The following is a 26,615-nucleotide window of genomic DNA, read 5'->3' on the forward strand; positions in this document are numbered from 1 at the left end:
GAAAAATTTATTGATCAACAAATCATTCAAAATAAAATGGATGAAAGAAAATTCAAACAAATACCATCTAAATATATACCTACAATAAATCGTCACAAAGAAGATAATGTTTTAAACATTGATTGTAGTGAAGATACTAAAAAGGAACTAAGAAGTTGGTATCATGATCACATGGTAACAATCCAATTAGACCCTACACTTGGGAAACTAAGTCCAAAGAGTATTTTCAACTACTTAAAAACTAAAACCATAGGTAATGCTTGGAGTTTTATGTCTGAACAATCAGACTCAGAACTTCCATCAACAACCGAAGAAGTTATAAATCATGTTTATTCAATTCTGAAAAAAGAATTCGTAGGCTTTGATGCACCAGAAGCAGAAGCAGACCTAATGAATACAAACATCCATAGGATCTTTAATCTAAGAATCTGTGATATGTGTTATGTTGAACCATTTATATGTGAATTTAGCAAATACTATTATGCAATATCTCCACAAAAGAGATTACAATATAATCTTTTAGGATTATTCTACAATAAACTTCCATCATCTGTTGGAACAATAATGGAAAAAATAATCCAAGAACATTTAGAAGTAATCGTAGGACTAGACGATACTCTAGGAACAAGAATAACTGCTTTAAGAAAATGGATATCCGAAAAATGCATGGAAAAAACTGCTAAAAGAGAAGCAAAAATAAACGTTTGCTGTGATAGAATTCAAAACAAAGTAGGAAACTATGGTTGTAGTAAACCTAGAAGAAAGAAAAAGAAAAAAGTTTTTAGAAAAATTGATCGTTCTGAATATAGAAGGAAAAAGAAATTTCCAAAAAAATTCAATAAACAAAAATATTTTAGGAGAAATAAAAAATATCCTAAAAAGAATTCATGTCCTAAAGGAAAGAAAACATGCACATGTTGGTTGTGTAATGAAGAAGGACATTATGCAAATGAATGTCCTAAAAAGAAAGATTCTAAAAAAGAAACCTTGAAATTAATTTGGGAAGTAGGTTTTGAACCAATAGAATCAGATATAGATTCTGACGAAAGTAGTATTTTTGAATATACTACTGAAGAAGAAATTGAAGAATGAGTAGGAAAATTTTAAAAAATGGAAATCCTAATGCAACATTTATCCAGGTAACACTGAATAAAAAGAAAATTATGGGTTACATTGATACGGGTGCTACTTTATGTTTTGGTAGAAAATCCATAATTAAGGAAGGATGGATTAGACTACAAAAACCAAAAGAAATTATCTTTGCTGATAAGAAAAAACACCAAATATGGTTTGTTCTAAAACATGTTTTTATTAAAATTGAACATAGATACTTCTATGTAAAATCAATTTATGAACATGACTCTGGAATAGATTTGATAATAGGAAATAACTTTTTAAAGTTATATAATCCTTTTATTCAAAAAACCGACACTATAACATTAAATTGGTTTGATGTCAATAATCCAAAAGAAAGTGAATTTGTTACAACAAACATTATAACAAAAAATGAAATTTTAAAGGCAATTTCAGAAAATCTTAACATACTTAGATGTATGTGGGATAAAAGAAAGTTTTACTTAACAACTGAACAAAATCTAGAACATTATCTAGATCAAGTTTGTTCTGAAAATCCATTAGATACTATAATAAATAAAATACAAGATTTAATTGTTATAAGACTTAAAGATCCTAAAAAGGAAGTTAAGGCACTATACAAAATCCCTTATTCAGGAGAAGATAAGGAAGAATTTAAAAAAGAAATAACAGAACTATTAGAAAAAGGATTAATAAGTCCTTCAATTAGTCCACATTCAGCGCCAGCTTTTTATGTCAGAAAACATAATGAGATAAAAAGAGGAAAAGCTCGAATGGTGATCAATTATAAAAAACTTAATGAGGCAACTATAAGTGACTCATATAAGTTACCAAGAAAAGATTACGTTTTTGAAAAAATAAGAGGATGTAATTGGTTTTCATCTTTAGATGCAAAATCTGGATACTGGCAGTTAAGGTTATCAGAAGAAACTAAACCTTTAACAGCTTTCAGTTGCCCAGAAGGACATTTTGAATGGAATGTTTTACCATTTGGTTTAAAACAAGCACCATCAATATATCAAAGATTTATGGACAATACTCTTAAAGGTCTTGATCATATTTGTTTTGTATATATCGATGACATATTAATCTTTACTAAAGGAAGTAAAGAACAACATATCAAAGATGTTACTACTGTTTTAAACAGAATAAAAGATAGAGGAATTGTTCTATCTAGAAAAAAGTCAATACTTTTGAAACAAGAAATCGAATTCCTTGGTCTTATCATAAGAGAAGGAGGAAAACTCGATTTATCACCGCATGTTCAAGAAAAAATTTTACTTTTTCCCGATCAATTAGCGGATAGAAAACAAATCCAAAGATTTTTGGGATGTTTAAATTATATTGCTAATGAAGGATTTCTCCAAGATTTAGCAAATGATAGAAAAGTTTTACAGAAGAAGATATCTGAAAAAGTGCCATGGTCATGGACACAAAAAGATACTGAGGCTGTAAAATCTTTAAAAGAAAAATTAAAAGTTTTACCACAACTATACAACCCAACAGAAAATGATTTTTTGGTTGTAAATGTTGATGCAAATCAGTTTACATGGGCCGGAGTCATGAGAGCTCTACCTAATGGTAAACAAAAATTGGGATTAAATCTCAATGGATATGTTGAGGATGAAACCCCACAACAATCCTATACCATTGTGGGCGCAACCCCACAGTTAAAATCAGATATCCCTAATGGGCGATCAGATAAAACATCAGTTTCAACTGATTCAAAACTTGATTATTCAAGTAATAACATCCGAATTAAGGATAAAGATCTTGTCTTATGCAAGTATGTTTCAGGTTCTTTTAAAGATGCTGAAACAAGATATCATATCAATGAGAAAGAAACTCTTTCTTGTTTAAATGTTTTAGAAAAATGGAGAATGGATTTAATTCCATCAAGATTTTTATTACGAACAGATTCAACTTATGCTAGCGGATTTTGGCGCTACAATTTAAAAGTTGATCATAAACAAGGAAGACTTGTTAGATGGCAAATGCGCATCCAACAATTCTATCCTTACATTCAACTAATAAAATCAGAAAACAATTGTTTTGCAGATACTCTGACAAGAGAATGGAGCAAGCTCTAAAGGTTCTCTACAATAGCTTAAAGCAAAAAGATGAACAGATTGAAATTCATAGCCAAAAGCTAAAACAACTCTCTTCAGAGAGGGGGGAGATGGTTAAAATGATCGAAAGTCTAACCAAAATCATAAATGTTGAAGCTCCAACAGCAACAACAACAATAACAGAAGAACCAACAAAAAAGACTTTGAATGAACAACAAAGTTTTTCATCAACATCTTCAGCAGGCTCTATGCCAGAAGAAGATACAAAAAAGTCATGGGCTGACAAAGTCGAACAAGAAGATGAGGAGTCAAAAAATGGTTCAGACCAGCCAAGCGATGTTGTCGACCTACAACCAGCAAAGAAGGTGTATGTCATCTTTGATGGTCCAATGAAAGGCATCTACAACAACTGGGCAATTGCAAGCCTCCACATTAATGGCAAAAATGTCAGACACAAAGCTTATCCAACAATGGAAGAAGCAAAAGAAGCTTACAAGGCCTCCTACAAGGAAATGGCTATAGCAAAAGATATTGGCCAACCATCAAAAATGGAATCTAAAAAGAAGGTTTCAGTAGGATCAATTATAAACCTCCAAAAAGAAAAAAATAAGATAAAGACCATTGATGATTTCATGGGAAAGTGGAGATGGCTAGCCAACTTCAAGGAAGAATTAGCAATTGAATGTTTTTATCCAGTTAATACCAAACATGGGGTAAAAGCCAATACAGTTCCAGGAATATCCAAGGAATTACTTAAAGAATTCTATGACTATGGAATGCTCAAGACTGTATATCTTGAGGAAAAAGAAGGTTATAGATTTCAAGAACTTGCTGATCTTCCAAAAGAGATCGGTGATACAGCAAAAAGATTTAATGACTTCCTTGCCAAAGGAAGAGAAATATTTCTCCAATTCGAACAAACATATCCATGGTTTGAAGAAGAAAATAATCAGATGGCTGTAAGACCAAGAACAGCTATAAAGATAGGTATTTCAAACAAAACCTATCTAGAACCAAATGCAACAAGTGTTGGATGGACATTAATCTCATTTGTTCAACAAATGAAACGTTTTTATGATTATCTAATCAAATATGGGTCATCCATCACCAATTATAAAGTCTTATATGTCTCAGATTATTGTTTCATGGTCTGCGACTCAAAGAAAAAGGTCTCTACAGAGCACCTCAAACAAACACTTCAATTCGAAGAATTATTCTCAGGATTCGAAAATGGTCTCCATAGAATTCCAGACGAAGTACAACAGGAATGTTGTCAATACTTCTCAACCTACAAAGGGCATATCTGTAAATGGTGTGCAAAAGACAAAGTGTCGGCAGAAGAAACCAAAATACCGACAACTTCAGCAGCAAGAGATAAGGCTACAGAAAAAGCCTAGACACGTGTCATGTAGAAGTCATGATGTAATAGTGGAACCTTATCATCTGAGTCAGATGGGGACCACTTAGAGATAAGAATCTTATCACTTTAGGTGATAATGCGTTTTCTTTTTCTTTGCGTGTTTCAATTGTTTTTCTTTTTTGCTGTCATGGATAAGGACAGGTGAACCACTTGTAAGTCCTTTCCTTCTATAAATAAGAGCCTCGATGCTCACTTGTAAATTACAACAAAAATCAATGAAGTAAGTACCTTTAGTTTGAGAAAAATATTGTGGGAAAGGACTTCGTAGGATTTGAAGTTGTCATAACCAAATCGAAAGATTTTAGTTTCAATATCAATAATCGAAAGATTATTTCAAATTCCAAAGGATCGAAAGATCAGAACCATCAAAAATCCAAGACAAAGTCAGGTATGATTCTAAATATTTTATAATTTTACATTTCATAATGGAATATAGTATGATAAGAGAAAATTTATCTGGTTTTGTAGCAGATGTATTGATAGATCATATAGAAAAGGTAGATTTTACCTTAAAACCTGAAGAAAATTTCAAACAAAAAAGTATTTTTTCCTTGATAAAAGAAAAATTATCCAGAGAAAACATACTAAAATATGGAATGATGGTAGGAGAGGTTGCTATACCAATGGAATCAACAAACGGATCTGTTGTAATATCCTTAATTGATAGTGAACAAATTAATAGTAGATTAAAACATCTATCGTTAGAAAAAAGACAGAAGATAGGATATATTCATATATCAACTATCCAAATAATCATAAAAAGTACTTTTATGAAAGGAATAGATGCAGAACTAGAACTTCTTATTGAAGACGCTAGGATGAATGAAAAACATTCACTAATAACCCAAGGTGAGGGAAATTTAAAGTGTGGAAAAATAAAATTTGACATAAATCTACAGATAGGTTTAAGTCTAAATGATATAGATCTAGACAGATCCTTAGTAATTCATTATAAACTTAAGGACCAAACCCTTATGAGACCAGGAAACCATCCTTTTAGCATAAGTTATAAAATGAATTATGCATTAAGTAATTCTCATTATAGTATAGAATTCAGTGGAAAAGAAAAAATACAAATAGATGAACTATTTGCCCCACTAATAAAATTAGAATCACCAATTCTAAAACCATTAAAGAGGTCAAAATCTATTATGACTATAGAAAGAACACCTCTTCTAGAACAAGAAGAAAGCACAAGTGAACCAAAGTTTCTACCCGCAAGAAATTCATTAGATAGTTATGAAAAAAGAAAGCTTAATAAAGCTTTATCAGAAATAAAAACTGAACTTTCAGGTATTAATAAAAAATTATAATGCCAGGAATAACAATAAAAAATGAACTAAAATTATTCAGAATAAAACTAGACAACCTAGTTAACAAAATAGAAGAAAATTTCTTTAGAATAGAAATGAAAAACACAATTTGGGGAATCCATGATCTAATGATCTTACAAATCTCATACATAGATGAAATGATAAAAGAATTAGAAGAAACAGAAAATATTTCTGTTACACAAAAAGAAAGAGCCACAACCCTGTTATGGCCATCCCAAAAATTAACTGAATTTGAACAATCTTTAGAAAAAATTATATAATGCCTGGTTTAGGCCTTATAACAGAAATAAAACTCTTTAAAGAAAGATTAGAGAACATAGTCTCTGATATAGAATTCTATCATAGAAGAATTGTCTTAAGACAAATTCTTTTCCATTCCAAAGAATTAGTACAATACCATATAGAATATATCGAAGACTTTCTAAGAGAAATAGAAGATTTAGAAAATCTTACAAATACACAAAGAGAAAGAGCTAAAACACTCTTAAAACCATTTCAAGGTTTAATTAAAATCGAACAAATGTTAAATCAAGTTCGAGAAAATTCCGCTGGCGACCCTGCGCTCAACCTGGTATCAGAGCCAGTAATACAATCCTAAGGGATAAAAATAAAACTGAAAATAAAGATAAAAATATTATTTTTCAGGAAAAGACAAAAAACTTTTAAAATCGCTTTTTCAAATAACCGGTTTAAAAAGATAAAAGCAAAATGAAACAATCTAGTGCGTTAAAAAATCTTCAACGGACAAGATTTGTTGAAAGTCACATGACTTTTCCCGCCCAAAAGTCATGGAATCCTGGTCCTCAATCATCTGAGTTTGTAACTTTGCGACAAATAAACACCGACACACGTGGGAGTTTATAACTTTTTATTGTAACGTGGAAAAGGAAAATGATGACATCATAAAGAAAGATCCACTGTCCAATCCAATAGAAACAAAACAATGACAACAAAGCGAGCACTTCAACGTAGATACCACCATAAATCTCATCTTGTTCCATATACCGAACATTTCTCGTGTCCCACCAAACACTCCTTATCACCCCCAAACGCTGTCGTTTAAATCATTCAATTCATTTCACAAATAAAAAACCACACCACCAAAAAATACAACACAATCAATCAGATTCCGATTCTTCAAAAAAAAAAAAAATAATCAGATTCCGATGACTAGCCCCGTCGTTCTCCTCCTCCTCCTGACGGCGACGGCGCTAACCGTCACCGGAAACCCAACTGCCTACGACGCCTTGCGTACCTACAATTTCCCACCGGGAATTCTCCCGATAGGAGTAACCAGTTACGAATTAGACAAATCAAGTGGCAATTTCCGCGCTGATCTAAACCGTTCGTGTAGTTTCTCGTTACAAGGTTCGTATCAATTGAGTTACAAATCAACGATCACCGGTAAAATAACGGAAAATAGACTTACCGATCTAAGGGGTATAAGCGTCAAAGTGATGTTCTTCTGGGTGAATATTCTTGAAGTTGTTAGGAAACATGATGACCTTGATTTCTCTGTTGGTGTTGCTTCTGCGGCTTTTCCTTTGGATAATTTCTTTGAATCTCCTCAGTGTGGTTGTGGTTTGGATTGTGATCGAATTAGAAAACTTAAACTCAATACTAAAAACCCTTCTCTTTCTTCTGCTTAAAATCACTTTCCAGTTTTCACCATTGGCCATTTTATTCTTACCATCATGCTCTTGGAAATCATCTTTGCCAGCAGTAATTATCTCTGTAGCATCTCCTTTTCCTCGAAGACGTGTCTGGTGTTTGATACGTGTCTGGGTGTCACACGGACAAATGTGAATTATGTCATTTTACAAATTATTATTGGTGTCAATATGTCAGGGCTGAGTGTCTTGTATGGTGTATGTGTCTCCGCTTCATTGATAACTATATATAGTTTAGGGGCATTAAGTGGTGACTGTTGATGTATAATATCATTATATATAATATATGTGCATCTGTGTTTCTTTTTACTGCAGATGTGCCTCTATGTTGTTTTTTTAGTTTTTTTTTTAAAAAAATTGGATATATTATATGATTTTTTTTGTTAAATGTTGGTTTTGAGCATGTAATATGAATTAATATAGTATGTTTGTATCGAGGGGAGATATCAGATTAGTGTATCTAGCCGTGTAAAATCAATTGGTTTTTATTTTAATGAAGATTGGAAACCTTAGTGATGGTCTTGGTGTAAGGCTTGATGACAGATTGACAGTGGATTATGGGCATTGAATTGAAATATTGAACGCTGTTATCTTCTTGACAGATTACTAATGTTGATTCATCATGTATCATATGTTGAACGGATCTTTTGAATCTCTTCATTTGGAATGGGTTGTCACCCAAAGCTGGAATGGGGATATTGTTTATCTGCAATTATTTATTTATTTTATGAAAAGTTATCTGCAATTAAGGACGAACTCTACTGACAACATTAGTCTACTGAAAAAAAAAAAAAAAAACACTCATGAAACAAATTAATTGAGATCAATTGAATCATGAACACAAGTATTCTTTGTAGCAAGTTTACATTATGATGATAGTCTGTCAAATTCTAACTCAACTGACAAATATGTCAAAATTGTTAGGGCCATGTGAATTCTCTTCAATTGATGGTTGGTTAGGCAAACACAAATATAGCAGAACATGGGTTAGTGAAATCTTTCATGAGTCTTCTGAGATATACGAAGGTCTTGAAAATATAAGACTTAGTCAAAACTCAATGGAATTGAAATTGGGCATTTAACTCATGTTTCATGTTTATAGCACCACCAACTCGGACTATTTCCACAAAAAATACCACGAAGTGAAATACCTCAAGTCAAATGTAAGGTGTCATGTACCCCTCTCACTGGAAAAGCTCAAGCATTTTCCATGTAAACAGTCAAGCAAGGCTAAATTCTATAGGCTACATCATATGATCTAGTAGGACTTAAGGACGGATTCAGGATTTTCAATTAGTGGAAAAAATAAAAATTAAATTGATATAAAGACGATAATTATAGATTGAAAAAATAAAATTAATTATGAAGTTTGACATCTCTAATACTTGGAGACGGATTTTTTTCTCTAACATCATTACACATTTAATTATGCACAAATAAAATTATTCAATAATTTTTTTGTGGAGTAACACTTAATTTTCATTAGAAAATAAGTTAAATTATTCAGTAATTGATTATTGATAATAAAATGAGAAACTTAGTGGGGAAACTGCCCCAATTCAACTAAGGTGCATCCATTGTAGGTAGGACTAGTGTTTCTATAAATACTAAATTTGTACATTGTATTTGACATCAATCAATAAAGCAAGTTATTTTTCGTATTTTTATCCCTTATCTTTCCGCATTTATCTTTACTTTATTCATTTCTTAGTTTAGTAGTTCGAACACTCCAAAAACATTGTACTTTTAGTTTAGTAGTTTAAACACTCCAAAAACATTTATAGTTAATGGTGATCAAAGACCTTAGTGGTGGTAATGGTATTGGTGTAATGCTTGATGGTAGATTGATATTGGATTATGGTGATTGAATTGAACAATATGTTGACAGAGTAGTCATTTTGGTTCTTCATGCCATATGTTGAATTGATTGGGACTCTACTAGTCTCTCACTAAGCAGATCTCAGAAGAAAGGATCTTTGTAGAAGGCTGTGGCTACGGTACGCAAGCTAAATGGGTCATGTACCGTGCATGACCTTAAATTTTTTCTTTTTTTTTTTTTGCAAAATGAATTTGCCCCATTAGATGTACTTTTAATCTAATGAATGGATGTGATCTCTTGAATTGTGACCTGCTAGCATTTTATTATTTAAACATATATATTGATTTTAACTAATGCAATTTCCCTAAAAAAAAATAAATGCAATTGAATTTAATAAAAATGTGTTTTACGTTATTTAATTGTAATAAATTAATCTTTAAAGTTTTTTTTACTACGTATGTCGTTTAAGTTAATTAATTGTAATAAGTTGGTCCTTCAAAAATATAAGTTATTCGGGGCCTAAAAGTCATAATTAAATAACTTAAAAGACCTAAATAATACGAAAAATATTTAAAGGACTGAATTGTTACAGTTAAATATTTTAAAGACGTACGTGATATGAAATAAACTTAAAGGATCAGCATGTAGTCTATACTGTATATAACTTGAAAACAACAAACATTTATATTTTTAGTTATAATCAAAATCAAAATTTTATACAAAAAAACACCGTTCACAATTTTCAAACGTTAGCAATAAAAAGAGCGGAAAGACGAGCACGTGAGTGTCTGTTAATCTATACTATATATCTATACTATATATAAAGAAAACTACCCCTTTCAGCACACTTTTGGGTTAGACTTTTCTTTCCAAAAATACCCTTAATTTTTAATTTTAATTTTAAATACAAATAACACATGTACAAATAGATAATAATAAATATAATTTATGGAGAAAACTTACACACAATTCCTTATGAACTGTTCTTACTGTTAGGCAATTAGTATAAAATAACACGTGGATTACTAATCCATGTCACTAATCGTCCCCATTAACCCTCTTTTACCTCCATTAACCACAGATCAAACTCACAAAAAACTAGCACAAAACAAAAAATCATGTTACTTTTTTATCAGCCGATTTTATGTTGTACATCTGTGTTGTTCCCCTCAATACAACCGACAAAGATTGCCAAGTATTTTCATATCCCTTCCACAAAAAACTGCATTTCAATATTATTTTATTAATATAAATTACTCTTCCTTACCTTTTGATCAATTGTAACAAACGTGAACAAAAAATAATGGTAAAGATTGGACTTTAAATCCTATAAAAAAAGATTAGTAACAAACGTGAGCAAAAAATAATGTTAAAGATTAGACTTTAAATCCTCTAACAAAAATTTTAGTAACAAACGTGAGCAAAAAATATTGTTAAAGATTGGATTTTAAATCCTCTAAAAAAATATTAGTAACAAACATGAGCAAAAAATATTGTTAAAGATTGGACTTTAAATCCTCTAAAAAATATATTTGTAACAAACGTGAGCAAAAAATAATGTTAAAGATTAGACTTAAAATCCTCTAAAAAAAGATTAGTAACAAACGTGAGCAAAAAATAATAATGTTAAAGATTGAACTTTAAATACTCTAAAATAAGATTAGTAACAAACGTGAACAAAAAATAATTTTAAAGATTGGACTTTAAATCCTCTAAAAAATAGATTTGTAACAAACGTGAGCAAAAAATAATGTTAAAGATTGGACTTAAAATCCTCTAAAAAAAGATTAGAAACAAACGTGAGCAAAAAATAATAATGTTAAAGATTGAACTTTAAATACTTTAAAATAAGATTAGTAACAAACGTGAGCAAAAAATATTGTTAAAGATTGGACTTTAAATCCTCTAAAAAATAGATTTGTAACAAACGTGAGCAAAAAATAATGTTAAAGATTGGACTTAAAATCCTCTAAAAAAAGATTAGTAACAAACGTGAGCAAAAAATAATAATGTTAAAGATTGAACTTTAAATACTCTAAAATAAGATTAGTAACAAACGTGAGCAAAAAATAATTTTAAAGATTGGACTTTAAAAACGTGACCAAAAAATATTGTTAAAGATTGAACTTTAAATCCTCTAAAAAAATATTAGTGACAAACGTGAGCAAAAAATATTGTTAAAGATTGAACTTTAAATCCTCTAAAAAGAATATTAGTAACAAACGTGAGCAAAAAATAATGTTAAAGATTGAACTTTAAATCCTCTAAAAAGAATATTAGTAACAAACGTGAGAAAAAAATAATGTTAAAGATTGAACTTTAAATCCTCTAAAAAAATATTAGTAACAAACTTGAGCAAAAAATAATAATGTTAAAGAATGGAATTTAAATACTCTAAAAAAAGATTAGCAACAAACGTGAGCAAAAAATAATGTTAAAGATTGAACTTTAAATCTTCTAAAAAAAAGATTATTAACAAACGGGAGCAAAATATAATATTAAAGATTGGACTTTAAATCTTCTGAAAAAAAAGATTATTAATAAACGGGAGCAAAATGTAATATTAAAGATTGGACTTTAAATCCTCTAAAAAAAAGATTAGTAACAAACGAGAGCAAAAAATAATGTTAAAGATTGGACTTTAAATCCTTTAAAAAAAGATTAGGACTCAAAATATTTTAGAAAAAGATTTGTTAGCAGTTTATTAAATAGTAATTATCAATCAATTTCCAGGAGAAGAACATAATTTGTTGTCATTTGAGGAGGTTGAAGGGGATACTCATAACTTATATCAACATGAATTCCTAAACTCAATTGCTCAAGGAAGTATCCCACCACATATTTTAAAGGTAAAAAAAATTGCACCTTTGATGTTGTTGTGAAACATAGATCCTAGATATGGCATGTGTAATGGGACATGATTGTTATGTCGTGGTTTATTTAAAAATAAATGTGAATTCAGGACTTCCCTTTGTGCTTAGTAGAAAACAGTTTCCCGTTATACTAAGTTTTGCTATTACCATAAATAAGTCACAAGGGCAGACCATTCCCAATGTCGGAATCTATCTTCCACGACATGTTTTCAGCCATGGTCAATTATATGTAGCTTTATCAAGAGGAGTTTCTCAAAATTCAACAAAAGTTCTCGTTAAAGAAGGGAAAATAGAAGGAGAAGATTGAGACTTTACGAAAAATGCAGTTTTTAAAGATTTTTTTTATCGTAATTGTAACAATGTTTCTTTTACATAACATGTCATTTATACTTTTATGTTATGATGTTATTGGTTACTATTAGAATAGACAATAAATGATCATTATATTATCTTAATTTTATATGCAGACAAACTAAAATGTGTTGAGTTCAAAAATAATTTTGTTATATGTCTTGTCAATATTTTGTTTATAAATCAATATATCAATAATTTCCATTAATATTTAAAATTTTAAAATTTTTAATCAAAATTATACAAACAAACATAATAAAATAGTCACATATGTTAGCGCAGTTGAAAGAGCGGATCGTGCCCGTCTTTCCGCTAGTAATAATAATAACAAGATTTAAATATGTCATTGGTCCCTGCACTTTGACCATATTTTGACATTAGTCTTTGCATTCTTTTTTGTTTGGCATTAGTCCCAACACGTAAAATATTTGCAATTGGTCCTTTTGTTAAGTCAATTGGTCTCTGCATATTTAAATAATTTTTATAATATTAATTACCCACTAAAGGAGGTAACCTATAGTACACTTACCTACTGTCACAAGTTAGTGTGCCAAATAAAATAAAAAAGGATTAAATATGTTTTTGGTCCCTATAAATATGTCAATTTTTCATTTTAGTCCCTCTAAAATTTTCCTTCAACTATTAGTCCCTATAAAATTTTCAATCTTCACTTTTGGTCCCCTTTTAAAGTAAACTCATATATAGAATTCATATTTTTTAATAAAATTTTCCAGAAAAATTCAAAATATTATAAGAATCACTCCAAAAAAAATTCAGAATTTTTTAACAAAACATGAATTTAATATGAATTTTTACATTTTTTAGGGTTAAAAATTCATATTTAATTTGTGTTTTGTTAAAAAATTCTATTTTTTTTTAGGAATTTTTTTTAGAATATTTTACACATTTCTGCATAATTTCATTAAAAAATACAAAAATTAAATTAAAAATAGGGACCAAAAGTAGTGATTGAAAATTTTATAGGGACTAAAAGTCGAAGGAATATTTTAGAGAGACTAAAACGAAAAGTTGACATATTTATAAGGACTAAAAACATATTTAACCCAATAAAAAAACAAGTAAAAATAAGTCTCGCATGATACGAGACCCATCCATATAGCGTACCCTAAACGGCGCCCTTTGTAGAAATCTATCTAACTTTTGATTCTTTCCATTTGAAATGTCTTATCACCAATGGTGATGTTGTTATAACTTTTCATTTTATGAAAGGTCATCTGCAATTGTTGTTATTATTGAAAGTGAGATTACTAAGGTGTCTATGGGGCCATATTTGTATGATGTCCTGCTCTGGTAGTGCTCCCTTTGCTTTTGGTGGATTTTATATCCTTTTATGACACACATTATGTGGCGAATATATTTTAATATACACCAATAATAGAGAACCAGTGACTGGAGTTAAATTAGACAATGTATGGCATATATCAGTATACACCACAACAAATCCACCACAACAAATCTGTGTCATCATCATATCATATCATATTATTCACAATGCTGATTGCTGGTGCCAAGACCTCTAGATGAGGGTCACACTTTACAAAACAATAAAAAAATGAACATTACAAGGACGCTCTTGTAAAAAAAAAAAATTATATGTCATATGTGGGTCGAACAACAATGGTCAAGACGCGAGTTGGGGAAAAAGGTGTATCTGTAAACTCTCCAACACTTAAGTCAGTGAGAGAACAAAAAGTGAGAGGTTAAGTTATAGATTGTATGTACCATGAATTGTGGTCTAAGGACCTTGTTATACAAAAAGTGAAATGATTGTCAAAATGACTGTTGATAGGACATTATGACTGACAGGTTTCGGTAAACGTCAAACGTTCGATGTCATTGATTGTCAGAAGTGTTATGAATTTTAGGTATGAATTTTAGGAAATCCTAAGCTTATGACCGTTGAAGAGAGGGAGAGAAATTATCATTTGCTTTTTTTTTTTTTTTTTTGAAGAAGAAATTATCATTTGCTAAAGATATGGTGTATGCAATGTTTGGGTCTTCTCACAATTGGGCTTTTGTTCGGTAGATAATTTTTGAGAAATGATAAATAAACACACGAAAACAAACACAAATACGACACCATATACCGTATTCTACTGTTCACTAATACCTTAATTTTTTTTTCACTCACTCTCTTCCTCTTCTCTGTTACTTTCTCATCTTCCTCTTCTCTGTCACTCGCCGACGACCTCTCTCTCACCGCCGTCGTTCTCCGGCGGCGTGAGAGAGATAACCCTTATGTCGTTATTGAATGAATAACCATGGAAGAAGGACGTGCAGTTCTGAGTCCGGCCCGGATCAAGGAGAACCAAGGAACTTCGATCTGATTGCTTCAGTGGTGTGAAAATGGTGCAAGAGTACATATCGGAAGTGTGGTGGGTATTTAGTCGGAAAGAGGTCGACACGGATGTGGGTGGGTATAGTGAAAACGGTAAGAAGAAGTTCTAGGTTGTGGTCAGAGTAAACACTGGAATAAGAAGTTGGAGTGAACACATAAGAAGAAGAAGAATGGTGAGGAAGAAGAAGAATGGTGAGGAAGAAGTTCTGGGTGGTGGTGGAAGAAGAAGAAAGGGTTAGAGAATAAAGAGGATGGGAATGGAATTACAAAACTGTCCCTATGTTTTAAATTTGAAATTAATTATTTGCCCATGGTGTCTTGTATGTGTCAACTTATCATTTCCAATAACTTTTAGACTATTTCCTTTTCCATCTTATGAGTTTCTCCCGCGTCCTATGCAGTTTGGATTATAAAATCCAAATGGCATAAACACCTCATAAAAACCTCCAAAAACATGTTTAAACATTTAGAATTTTAGAATCCGAATACAGCGTGTGAGAAACTCATAAAGAGAAAAGTAATGACCTAATTTATTTTTAGGCTAAAGTAGTATTTGGGCCTCGTAAGTGGTGAGCATGAGCTTTTACCTTGTCCAGAACTATAAATGTACTACATGATTGGTATGTTGATGAGTCTAACTTTGTAATTTGTGAGCATACATTATTAATGAGACATGCATTAATTATGACATTTGATATTCTTTTTTTTTGAAGAATCAAAAATGGAATATATTACCAAGGATAGTGGAACCTCCTTAGCACAAGGTGTACTAAAGAGACCACCCCAAAAAACAAATTGTCAGTCATATATACAAGTTATGTTGGTCGAAACCCAAACATAACAACGGGTCCGACCACCATCTCTGAGAGCCATATACAAAAGAGGCATTATTTTCAACCACCAAAATGAATTATGCTTCACTTTTTCTAAAAGAGCTATAATGGGAGTTTGGATATTTTTGAACAACCTGTTATTGCGATCATTCCAAACTATCCAAATACACAAAAGCCACATAAGTTGAAGAAAAGATCGCCTCGCTTTCGAAACACCAAGGTAGTGAGTAAACTGATAGATATGATCTTGAATGTTATGAGGTTCCACTCCTGAAACACCAAGCCAAAGCCTGACATGCTGCCACAGTGATCCGAAAATATCACAATGAATAAACAAGTGCTCTGCATACTCGACATTGCCACATCCAGTCACGCACATGCTCGCCTCAGCCTGAATAATACCGCGATGTAAAAGGTTGTCTTTTGTCGGCAACCTATTCCGCAGCAACCGCCAGGCCAAAATAGAGACCTTCAATGGGACCTGCTTGTGCCAAATGAGGTCTTCTGTCACGTCAACATTATGTGTAACCTGCGAAGTAAGGAGTTGATACGATCCACGCACCGTATAACCCCCCACGATGTCAGGTTGTCAAATCCACATGTCAGAAACATTAGGCTGCAAAACAATATTGTTAAGTAAAAGCCTACACTCCGCTAACAACTCTTCCTCCCACACCCACAGGCACCGCCTCCAACTCCACGCCTCACCCCCTTTCTCCCAACCCGGAGCTAACATTGAAGCCACCGTACTAGACTTCTCAACCGCAAGCTCAAACAACCGACTGAACCTCCTACATAACGGAACATCACCTATCCACCTATCATACCAAAATAAAGTATTTGTTCCGTCCCCTAGCTTCCTCGACACCCTCTCTGAGAACCACCTGCCCTCATCTTCACCTACACTGCCCCTAATCTTCGCTACTTCCCTCCACCAGTAAGAAACACTTCGTCACCCAACCTCCAACCTCCCCTCCGCCTCACCATACCTCGCTATCAACACCCTATACCACAACCCTCCTCTATCCACCAACAATCTCCAGCACCACTTACCTAATAACGCAAGGTTAAACTCCCTCAACTGCCTTACCCCTAAACCTCCTTGCTCCTTTTGTAAACAAATAGTATTCCAAGATATCCAAGGTATTTTCCTATTATCCTCACACTCACCCCAAAAGAAATTTTTAAATATAGAATCAATGGAAGAGAGAATACCTGACGGAGCTTTAAAAAAGGAAAGAGCATAAACAGGCATAGAAGTCAGAACGGATTTGAGCAAAAGCAAACGGGCCCCGAAAGAAAGAAAGCGACTTTTCCATCCCGACAGTCTAGATTTAATAGTATCCACCACGGTCTCCCAAAATTTCAATCTCCGAGGGTCACCTCCAATAGAAAGGCCCAAATACACAAACGGTACCTTTCCTACCTTACAATTCAGAATAGAAGCCGCTTCAAGCAACCAAGAGTCAGAAACATTTACACCGACAAGCAAGCTTTTGTGAAAGTTCACTTTTAATCCGAACATGGAAGCAAACAAAGCCAGCACCGCTCGTAATGCCCGCACATTTGCCCAACATTTGATATTCTAGTTATGATGACATAATAAAATACCACAATATGATATTATGACATGCCATTATGCTGATCCACAACAATATCATATGTCAAATGCACTTCATCCTATATTATTAATAGATTAATTGCGCTTTTAACCCTCCTAATTTCTCAATTATGTAATTTTAACCTCAAAATTTATTTTATGTGATTTTGACCTCCAAAATTATCCCATTTTTTATTTGGCCGTCTCTCCTTCAATTATGTGATGAGTTGGCATTTTATGACGTGTCATTTTTGTCATGTGCCACATGGCTTTTAATTAAATTCAAGCATTAAATTAAATAAATATAAAATACATGTTTTAATTAATTTTTATTAAATTAAAAAAGTGTTCGGTGGATCAAACCAAAACTCAACTAAAGGCTTAACGAAAACGATGATAGTCTAAATCAATCCCTAAAAAAACTAGGCTTAATGAAGTCATGATAACCAGACCACCAAACTGTATTAGTGGCCACAATTAACGAGTTTATCCTCATAATCATTTCCTTCTCTATAAATATGAGAACAATGGAAATGAATTATTTTGGAGTAAAACAAGAAATTATACCATCTAATCCTAAGATAATTTCAAGGAACCACGGAGTGTTTACAAAAGCTAAAATAGATACTTTTGAATCAGCTTCAATCCAAACTTTTGTGTAGCCTTTCTGTTCAGCATGCTTAAGAGACATAATAATAGCTAGAATCTCAGCATATAGCATTTTTTTGAACCACAATTATGAGAAACAACTAACATAATTGTAGCTCTAGATTCACAAAACATGGCTCCACAAGCAACAATTGAAGGATTGCCCCTAGCCAAGCCATTAATATTAATTTTTAGGCATGGCAACAAAATCCATACCCGTGGTTACCCGCCAGAACCAAACCCAATTTGACGGGTTTTTCCCGTTTTGACTGGGTTTGGGTTTTCCTCGATTTCAAAACACGGGTATGGGACGGGTAACGGGTATATAGGTACCCACCCCGAACCCATACCCAAACCCGTCCCGAATGCAGAAAATTATTTTATGTTGATATGTCATGTTATTTTGTTTGATAATTGCCGTGTTATAAAAACTACCATTGATATTTAATGGAGAAACTAAATCAATTGGTTTGGGAACTGGGAGTGTGCTCCTCCTCGAGGTCTCAGGTTCGATTCTCTCTGGTGCCAATTTAGGTGGGCTAGTTTAGCTTCTTCAAAAAAAATTGGTCTAACAAATGTTAAAATGAGCGTATTTCTTGATAATGCATTACAACATTTCTCTAGGGTTTGCAAAAAAAATTCTATTTTTTATTAAAAAATATTATTCAATGCGGGGACGGGGATGTGGCGGGGATACCCGAATCCGTTGGGGACGGGGATGGGGTTCAATTTCTCATCCCCGTTGGGTATGGGTAGGGTAACGGGTAAGTATATGAGAATCGGGTATGGGGATGGGGAATGTAAAACTCGTCCCCACCCCGACCCATTGCCATGCCTTTGATCGAGGATGGAGTTAGAAGGGAGATCAACAGAGACCACGGTCCTTCCCAAATTTTTATAATTTTTTTATATTAATATGCTATTATATTTTTTGGTAACAATATTTATTTTCTGTGAACTTTGTATGATATTGAATAATGAACTTTTTTTTTACTCAATTTACTTAGCCTTGAACATTAAGTTTCTAAGCTTAATTACACTAACTATTATTTAGAATGCATAACAATGAAAAATAAAGTAAAGTTTTGTTTGCAATTTACAAAAGAACATTAATCCTTAACGAATATCAATTTATGATTTCATGTTGCGATTTTGCGATTTTTTTACTTATTACATGAAGTGTTATTTACGCGTCGCACTCTCATACCAACAACTAAGTGCTTGTGATTTTATCTTAAATTTATCCTCTTACCTTTGTATTTTGTTGTTTTATTCTTTCTTCCTTTACTATTCAAAAATCTTCTTCAGTCTCGTCATACCATTACTTTTACTCTTTCTTTCTTTACTATTCAAAATTGAGTTGCAAAGGAACAATGCAATAGACGATGAGCAGAAGTTTCAACAATTTTTAGACAAAATCCGCAAGCAGACATTTTACTTGTAACGTAAGAAAGCCAATTTAGCTTTTAGAATGGTAGAATTCTTCCACACCAAGGCATCATGTATTTCAGTCTTACAAATGATTATGTGATTAATGAGAGTATTAATAAGGGGAAAATTAGTTGCTAAAATACTAGGAACCACCAGAGAGCTATTAACAATCATATCATAAACCTTTTATTGCTAATGATCTTTCAATGTTAGGAGGAATCTGAAGAATATCAGAAATAGGGGAGCGGGAGCCAATACAATTATCATTCCAAAAATTGATGTTAGTTGCATGATCATACTTACTTTAAAAGCCAATTAGGTCAAGCAATTGGCTTAGCCCTAATTCTATGCTAATTTCCCTCCAAAGTACTTAACCAAAGAGTGCTTTGCAAGCTAATGGGGACTCATTAAATGTTGGTGTGTTGCAAGCTTTTGGTATCTCATTAAATGCTTATTTCAAATTTTGAAATTTGAATTTCCCTCCTATATGCACATGTCATCTTGCCAACTACTTAACTTAATGATTCATTATTACTACTCTTTGTTGTGGCCAATAGAACACTTTCTCTTTGTTCCCTTGCTTCTACCCAATTGTATTTTCTTGCATCCTTATTATTGTAGTTCACTAATAATGAGTTTAACTCCCCGTTCTTCAAACTCACTTCTATGTTATTTTCTCTGCACAAAAATTTCATCTCATCCTTCAAACCCACTACATCCTCATATTTTAAATGTGTCTCACTCTATTAACACAGTACAACACTACCGTCAACAACATCTACGACAAGTTTGAACCTAAGCTTCAATTTGATTGCATGGTGTCTGGTTTTTTTCATCTTTTTTTTTTTTTCTTTCTCTACGAAGCTTCTTTCTTTCTTTTTGTGATTTAGGTGTTGTGCTACCTGAGTTGGGATTAACCGCATATAGAGGATTTTGATGATGATTGGGGTTCTGTGTTGCATTCAAGGATGGAATTTTCAACCAATCAATGTATTTATAGTACATTAGGGATTTTGATTTCAGATTCTATTCACATTTTCTATTTTTTCAGGATTTTTCATATGTCTTCTTTTGTTTCAAACTATCATCTTTGATTTGTTAATATGGGAAACAAACTTTTTTCACTGTTTAAGGATTTTGCTGTTTTGATTTTTGATTTTTTTTATTCATATTTGATATTTCCTTTTTTTTTTTTTAATGATTTTGGAGGATTTTTATAATTTCAAAAATAAAAAATGTTACCATCGATCAGGCACCGTTGGACAGGCCGATATGAAGCTCATTTGTGGGACAAGAATTGTTGGAATGAGTCTCAGAACAAGAAAGGGAGACAAGGTAATTTCATACTCTTTTTCATTGATGAAATTTAAGACCAATATATGATGAAGTTAGCTAATGTTTTAACTTCTTTTCATGTGGCATTTCAATTCTATGGTGGTGATCTTTGTAATGGATTGTTGCAGTCTACCTTGGTACGTAGATACATATTACAATGAAATGAAACCAAAAGAATCATTTATAATTAAGTACTTAGTATTGACCTTGATGTTAAAATTTCAGGTGCTTATGATAATGAGGAGACGGCAGCACATGCTTATGATCTAGCAGCATTGAAATACTGGGGTCAAGATACCATTATTAATTTTCCGGTACTTTCTAAACCACTTTTATGGAGAAAATCAGTTTGGTACATATTTGGGGGTAAGTTGTTTTTGCAGGATATTAATCAACTTGAATTGATTTGAGAAGGTATGTTCTGATCTCATATTTCACCATTGTTTATGGTTAAACCGTTGAGTGGTTATTAGTTTGTTGATTGATTGAATTGTTCTGATATAGTATTTCACTTCTGTTTCTGTTGTTTGGTTTGCTGTTTGATCTTAAATCCTTATATAGTGTCAATCTTATGTTTTACTCTTTTTTATAGTCAAACCCTTGCATGATTATATTGACTAAAAGGTATATACTTATATTGTTCTGATCTTATATTTTACAATGTTGCTTAACCTAATGATGTCTTTAGATTGATGCTTGGAACAACAGTTCCCTGAATTAGCCAAGTGTTGATCATTTATCTTGAGTTCCTTTATTTAGAGTATGCATAGGGGATTTGTGACCGAGACACTCACATCCATCTTCCTGTTTTATTCTGTAGTTGTTTGTCTTTGCGTGTTCAAGTTCAACTGATTTATGTAAAAGATGAAAACAAATAAGCACTTTGATTTTCAATAGAAATTTTGTGCTTCATAGATAGCATAACTGGACAAATATTTTCTAAAAAAAACTACCAGTTTTTTTTTTACTTTAGATAATTTATATATATATATACACATGCAGATATGTTTGGCTTATAACATGGTACTGTCATCAGAGGAATGACACTTTTGTTATAAAAAAAGCATAATAATGACACTTATCGAGTTTTTCCTGTGTATAATGTTCTATTGGTGTATTTTGCTCTTCCCTCTGATTTTTTTTATTGAATCAACAAATATAAAGTTATGATAATGCATATGTTGATTTACAAATAATCATTTACTCAAATTGTAACTTAACTATTAAGTATTGTGAATGTTTCTTTGGGGCTTTGGGAATATACTGTTGTTTATGGTGTTTTTGGTTGATATTTTGCAAATCTGATAAAGGCATATACATGTTATGCGTATCTCTGTTGCGTTTTATAAGGGTAAAAGTAGGCTATACTCATTCACATAAACTATGCATGTATCAGTTTTGCAATGTTTTTCATTAGTTGTGTATAAGTTTTTCTGTTAAGTTAAGTTGATGATGAAATGAATTCTCCCTTCTCCATTGCATCTCTATTTTTATGTCTTCTAGATTATTAGGTTGCTTTCAAGTTTTCATGATAAAATTAAAGTGACTTATTATTAACTACCTGTTTTTTTTTTTTTGCAACAATTTAGAGACGTTTTTTGTTCTGTAATGCGCGTAAGTTGTACAAAGGACAAGGCATAAAGCTTGGAGCAAAAGCCAGAGGTCGTACTTATGTGCTTTATGTCGTGTTGGACAAATGAGTTCCACGTTCTATTTGGAATGGGCATAACGTTGATCTTTTGCTGATATTTTGATTTCTATGTATATTACTCTTTCCTAATTCATATTATGCTTTAGTACTATGGTTTTGTATTAAGGTTATACTTTTTATTCCAATGCTACTGTTTTTTTTTTTTTTGACAAGTTTCCAATGCTACTGTTAACTTCCACAAGTTCATTTTTTATTTTTTTTAACACGGCAAGTTCATTTTTATATATAGTTAATATATATTATAGGAAATTTTTCATATGTCTTATCAATTGTAAAAAAAAAAAAAAAAAGCATATGGCCAACATTAGCAACAATAATGATTTATGTAGATAAAAAATGAACTGTTAAGCAAAAAATTGAACGCGGATAGACACCATCCTTTTGTTAATACAAGTGTTCAATTAGAAAATAAGCTTAAAACACAGTTTGGATACAGGTTCTGGAACACAAACAAGCACTTAAACTTGCATTTCACTTAAACTGTCACGACAAAGAAAACAATAGTAACTCTTCACTTTTTTTTGTTTTTTGTTTTTTTTAAGTTCTGTGTTTTCATATGGTCAGTTATATGTTGCAATATCAAGGGTTACCTCAAGAGATAGATTGAAGATGCTTATAACGGATCGAAATGATCAATATACCAATGTGACCTCAAATGTAGTATACCAAGAAGTATTTCATAATGTAAGATAAGTTGTGCTAAAAATCAACGATTTTTGTACGCTATTGTGATTTATTGCATTCCGATGGTAGCAAAAATCGTTGAGCATAACCAACTCCCTTATTAATATAGGAAGGGAAAATAATCGTAACTTTAAATGCGCATGTGTAAAGCTGGTAGGACCCGTGCGGAGCACGGGTCGATGGTCTAGTTACCTATAATCCAAATGGAATTATAAATGACCTCATTGAAGTGAGGTTTGAATCCTAACCAAATGGAGGGAAATGGCCTGATGAGCAATAATAGGTTGTTATTTCTAATGAACCTACTTGTAACTTGTAAGTAGTAGTCCTCGTTGTTATGAGGAGCTTAGCATTTTCCAACACATATGAAGCATAGAAAGGAATGTTAATGTGAGAGGAAAATTTGAGGACAAGACCTCCATCAGAAGTTGGGACACGGGTGTCTTTCATGCCCTTGTGCAGTTAAATTTATTTTAAAATAAATTAATATAAAAATATGACATAACATTGAAGGATTGAATTAGAGATACACATGTGATTAAATTTTATAGGTGTCATTGTATTTACGGTATATTAAACTTCTTTTGGGCAAAAGTGGTTATCGTTGTAAGTATTATTATTACTCTGCACCCAAAAAAAATAAAGAGTATTATTATTACTACTATGTCCCGTGAGTCTTCTTATAGTAAGAACGTGAATGTCACGGATCGGTAACTTTAATATGTGGGAAAACTTTCGTGAATCGTGACCACAACTAAAAACCAAAACTTGTGTGTGAACCTTTTTCTAATTCACACGAAAATAAATCCTATAAAATACTCATGAAATGCATTAGATGTCTGTTGATATATCATAATTTTAATTTCATTTCTAAAAAGTGTTAATACATCGAATAGTCATTGTAATTTGGCATGGTTTGAAAATAACATACGTAAAAGAAACATAGATTTCACCTTTATAATTTTATATTTTTATTCTTAACAATTTTACTCTTTACGGGTGCTATTTTTTTTTTGTAGAGTTAGTTTTTAGACATCACCCAAATTACTGAAATTATTTAATGTATTAACCATTTCTAAAATTAAAACAATCATAAAAACAAAAACAAATGGAGACAGAGATGTGCAAGCTAGATCAACCTCAAAACCCAAAAGACACAATCCAGTACTTGTTTGATATCGCAATGTGTTTTACAAAATTATGGCGAGACAACCTATTCTTACAAAATTTATAAACTATGAACTCACTAGATCACCATGCTACTATAATTTTGTCCAACATCATAATATCAAAAATACACTTCAAATCGTCAACAACAACATGTTGAAATTAAATTACTGTTCTGTGTTGATTATTTTTTTGCCCAAAACCGTTACTCGTGGGTCTGAAGCATCAACCTCGTTGGTGTTCTCCGGTTTATAGTAACCAGTGACGGGGTCTGGGACCCACGCCACTTTGTTGGCATTTGCCACCTTGTCCTCCCCCGATTTGGTGGAGGTTGCTACTCCTCTTGTTGCGTTTTGTGTTGCTGCGGTCGCATATCCTCGTCTATACCATACCAACAATTATTACAAACCAATTATAATAATAAAATTTGATAAAATCTTTGATTTTTTTTTAAGGGAAAAATTCTTTGAAGTTATGAGTAGAGAAAAAACTAATAAGTGACCCCTTTTTTTTAATCAAGTGGCCCTTTCAACAAGAAAGATGACATATTAAAATAAAAGGTCCAAAAACTAAAAGTAGAGCAATTTGCAATTGCTTTAATTTTGAATTTGAATCAATCACAAAAAAAATATTTTCATAACTAATTACGAGATAAGGAATATGAGAAACTAAAACATTGTAGTACCTAATAGAGTTGGAGAATCCATCAGCAACAAGAGCAGAGATGGCCTTGACGTTGTTGAAGTTGCGAGCCATTGATGATTCAAAATAGTAAAATTTTGTGAGAAGAGGAGTTGAATGAAATTTGATGGAAGTGCTTGTTTGTAGCTAGGAACCTCTGTGGTGTTTTGAGCTTCCAGCAGACAGAAGCTATTGTGTTGTAATGGGTTGCAGTGTCTTAGAAACAAGGTGGTGGGGTTACATATATAGGCCAAGAAAATGAGAGGGAGTGCATAAGAAAACATAAAATTCGTTGCATCGATCGTTAATTAGTCGAAATAAGAGCCACGTCAAAATTAGAATCTACTTACAACCTCTCCTTTTGTGACACCTATTGGTTGATTCCTAGAGTCGTTTTATATTTGTCATTGTTTATTTCAACCACTTCCTTTTTTTAATATAAAAAGACAAGTATATATAGAAATCCCTGTATTTGTCCAATATTTCTAAAAACCACTAGTTTGGTAATGATTTGGGGCCATGGCCTTCTTTAGCAGAACTGGTCCTTTTTTAGAGGTCGGCAAAATATAGAGATCTTTCAAAAATTGATCGATTTAGTAGAAGAAAAAAAAATATAGAGATCTTTCAAAAAAAATATATAGAGAGTTAGAAAAACAAAATTATAGTAGCAAAATAAGAAATTGTTAAATATAGCTTTGAAATCGTAAAAATCGTTAAAAAAAAAAAAAGTAGTACATATATTTTAAATATAACTTTGAAATTTGTTACAAAATTAAAGAATGTTAGCAACACATATTCTCACACACCTTTTAACACATTCGTTTTGATTGGTTAAAACTCGCATGAGTCACACCAAATCATGTGAGTCCTATCTGTTAAAAAAAATGTGAGTCTCATATAAGTTTGTTCGGTCCCATGTAAATTTTAATCAATCAAAAAGAGTGTGTTGAAAAGTGTGTGTTAGAATGTGTGTTGCTAATATTTCTCAAATAAGAAATTGAAATAGAAGAGTAAGTTTTCATGTGAATTTGTAGAAATAGTATATATAATTTGTAAACAATAATACTCTTAACTCTTAAAGAGTGTGTTTGAATGAAATGTTCTCGTGAGCTTAGCTTAGTTGGTAGGGATAATGAATAATATATGCAAGGTTCGAGGTTCAAACCTCGGCCACCATCAAAAAATATGTTTGAATGAAATAATTTTTTTTAGGTAATATAATTTTAGAGGGCAATTCAAATTCTTCTATGTAAATTTCTCTGCTGTTTGAATGATAAATTTGAAAGAAAAAAACTAAATCAAAACGAATGGATTTTATGAATATTTTGTGAAAGTTAAATTTAATGAATTTCAAATATCATTTAAGAATTTATCTTGCCTAAACAATGTGAATATCAAATTGATTCTTATATGTTTCAAAAATTTATACATTTGTTTCAAATTGGTCTTTATATTTTTAAAATTTTGTAAAGCTGTCCTTATAAGTTTTCAAAAAATTATATAGATGGTCCTAAAATTATCTAAATTTGCAAACT

General features: G+C 31.9%; 3 protein-coding genes across 3 annotated transcripts; 2 read left to right on the forward strand and 1 right to left on the reverse strand.

The window, feature by feature from the left end:
* Positions 1-6,878: 6,878 nt before the first annotated feature.
* On the forward strand, positions 6,879-7,897 carry LOC146957594 (uncharacterized protein At5g01610-like). Its single transcript, XM_085737394.1, has one exon. It carries the CDS (start codon positions 7,085-7,087, stop codon positions 7,565-7,567), a length of 483 nt encoding a protein of 160 aa, XP_085593520.1. The 5' UTR covers positions 6,879-7,084; the 3' UTR covers positions 7,568-7,897.
* Positions 7,898-20,117: 12,220 nt separating this feature from the next.
* On the forward strand, positions 20,118-21,387 carry LOC146957595 (AP2-like ethylene-responsive transcription factor At1g79700). The gene is made up of 3 exons (XM_085737395.1): positions 20,118-20,837; positions 20,966-20,974; positions 21,063-21,387. The coding sequence occupies exons 1-3, from the start codon at positions 20,738-20,740 to the stop codon at positions 21,245-21,247; spliced, it is 294 nt and encodes a 97-aa protein (XP_085593521.1). The 5' UTR covers positions 20,118-20,737; the 3' UTR covers positions 21,248-21,387.
* A 2,979-nt stretch (positions 21,388-24,366) lies between these two features.
* On the reverse strand, positions 24,367-25,294 carry LOC146957596 (indole-3-acetic acid-induced protein ARG2-like). The gene is made up of 2 exons (XM_085737401.1): positions 25,085-25,294; positions 24,367-24,780 (listed from the first exon to the last, which is right to left on the reverse strand). Exons 1-2 carry the CDS (start codon positions 25,153-25,155, stop codon positions 24,567-24,569), a joined length of 285 nt encoding a protein of 94 aa, XP_085593527.1. The 5' UTR covers positions 25,156-25,294; the 3' UTR covers positions 24,367-24,566.
* Between the last annotated feature and the right edge of the window lie 1,321 nt (positions 25,295-26,615).

The sequence above is a fragment of the Medicago sativa genome, chromosome 1, assembly GCF_051527215.1.
Source record: "Medicago sativa cultivar Bolivia chromosome 1, Bolivia_mono, whole genome shotgun sequence".
NCBI classification, from domain to species: domain Eukaryota; kingdom Viridiplantae; phylum Streptophyta; class Magnoliopsida; order Fabales; family Fabaceae; genus Medicago; species Medicago sativa.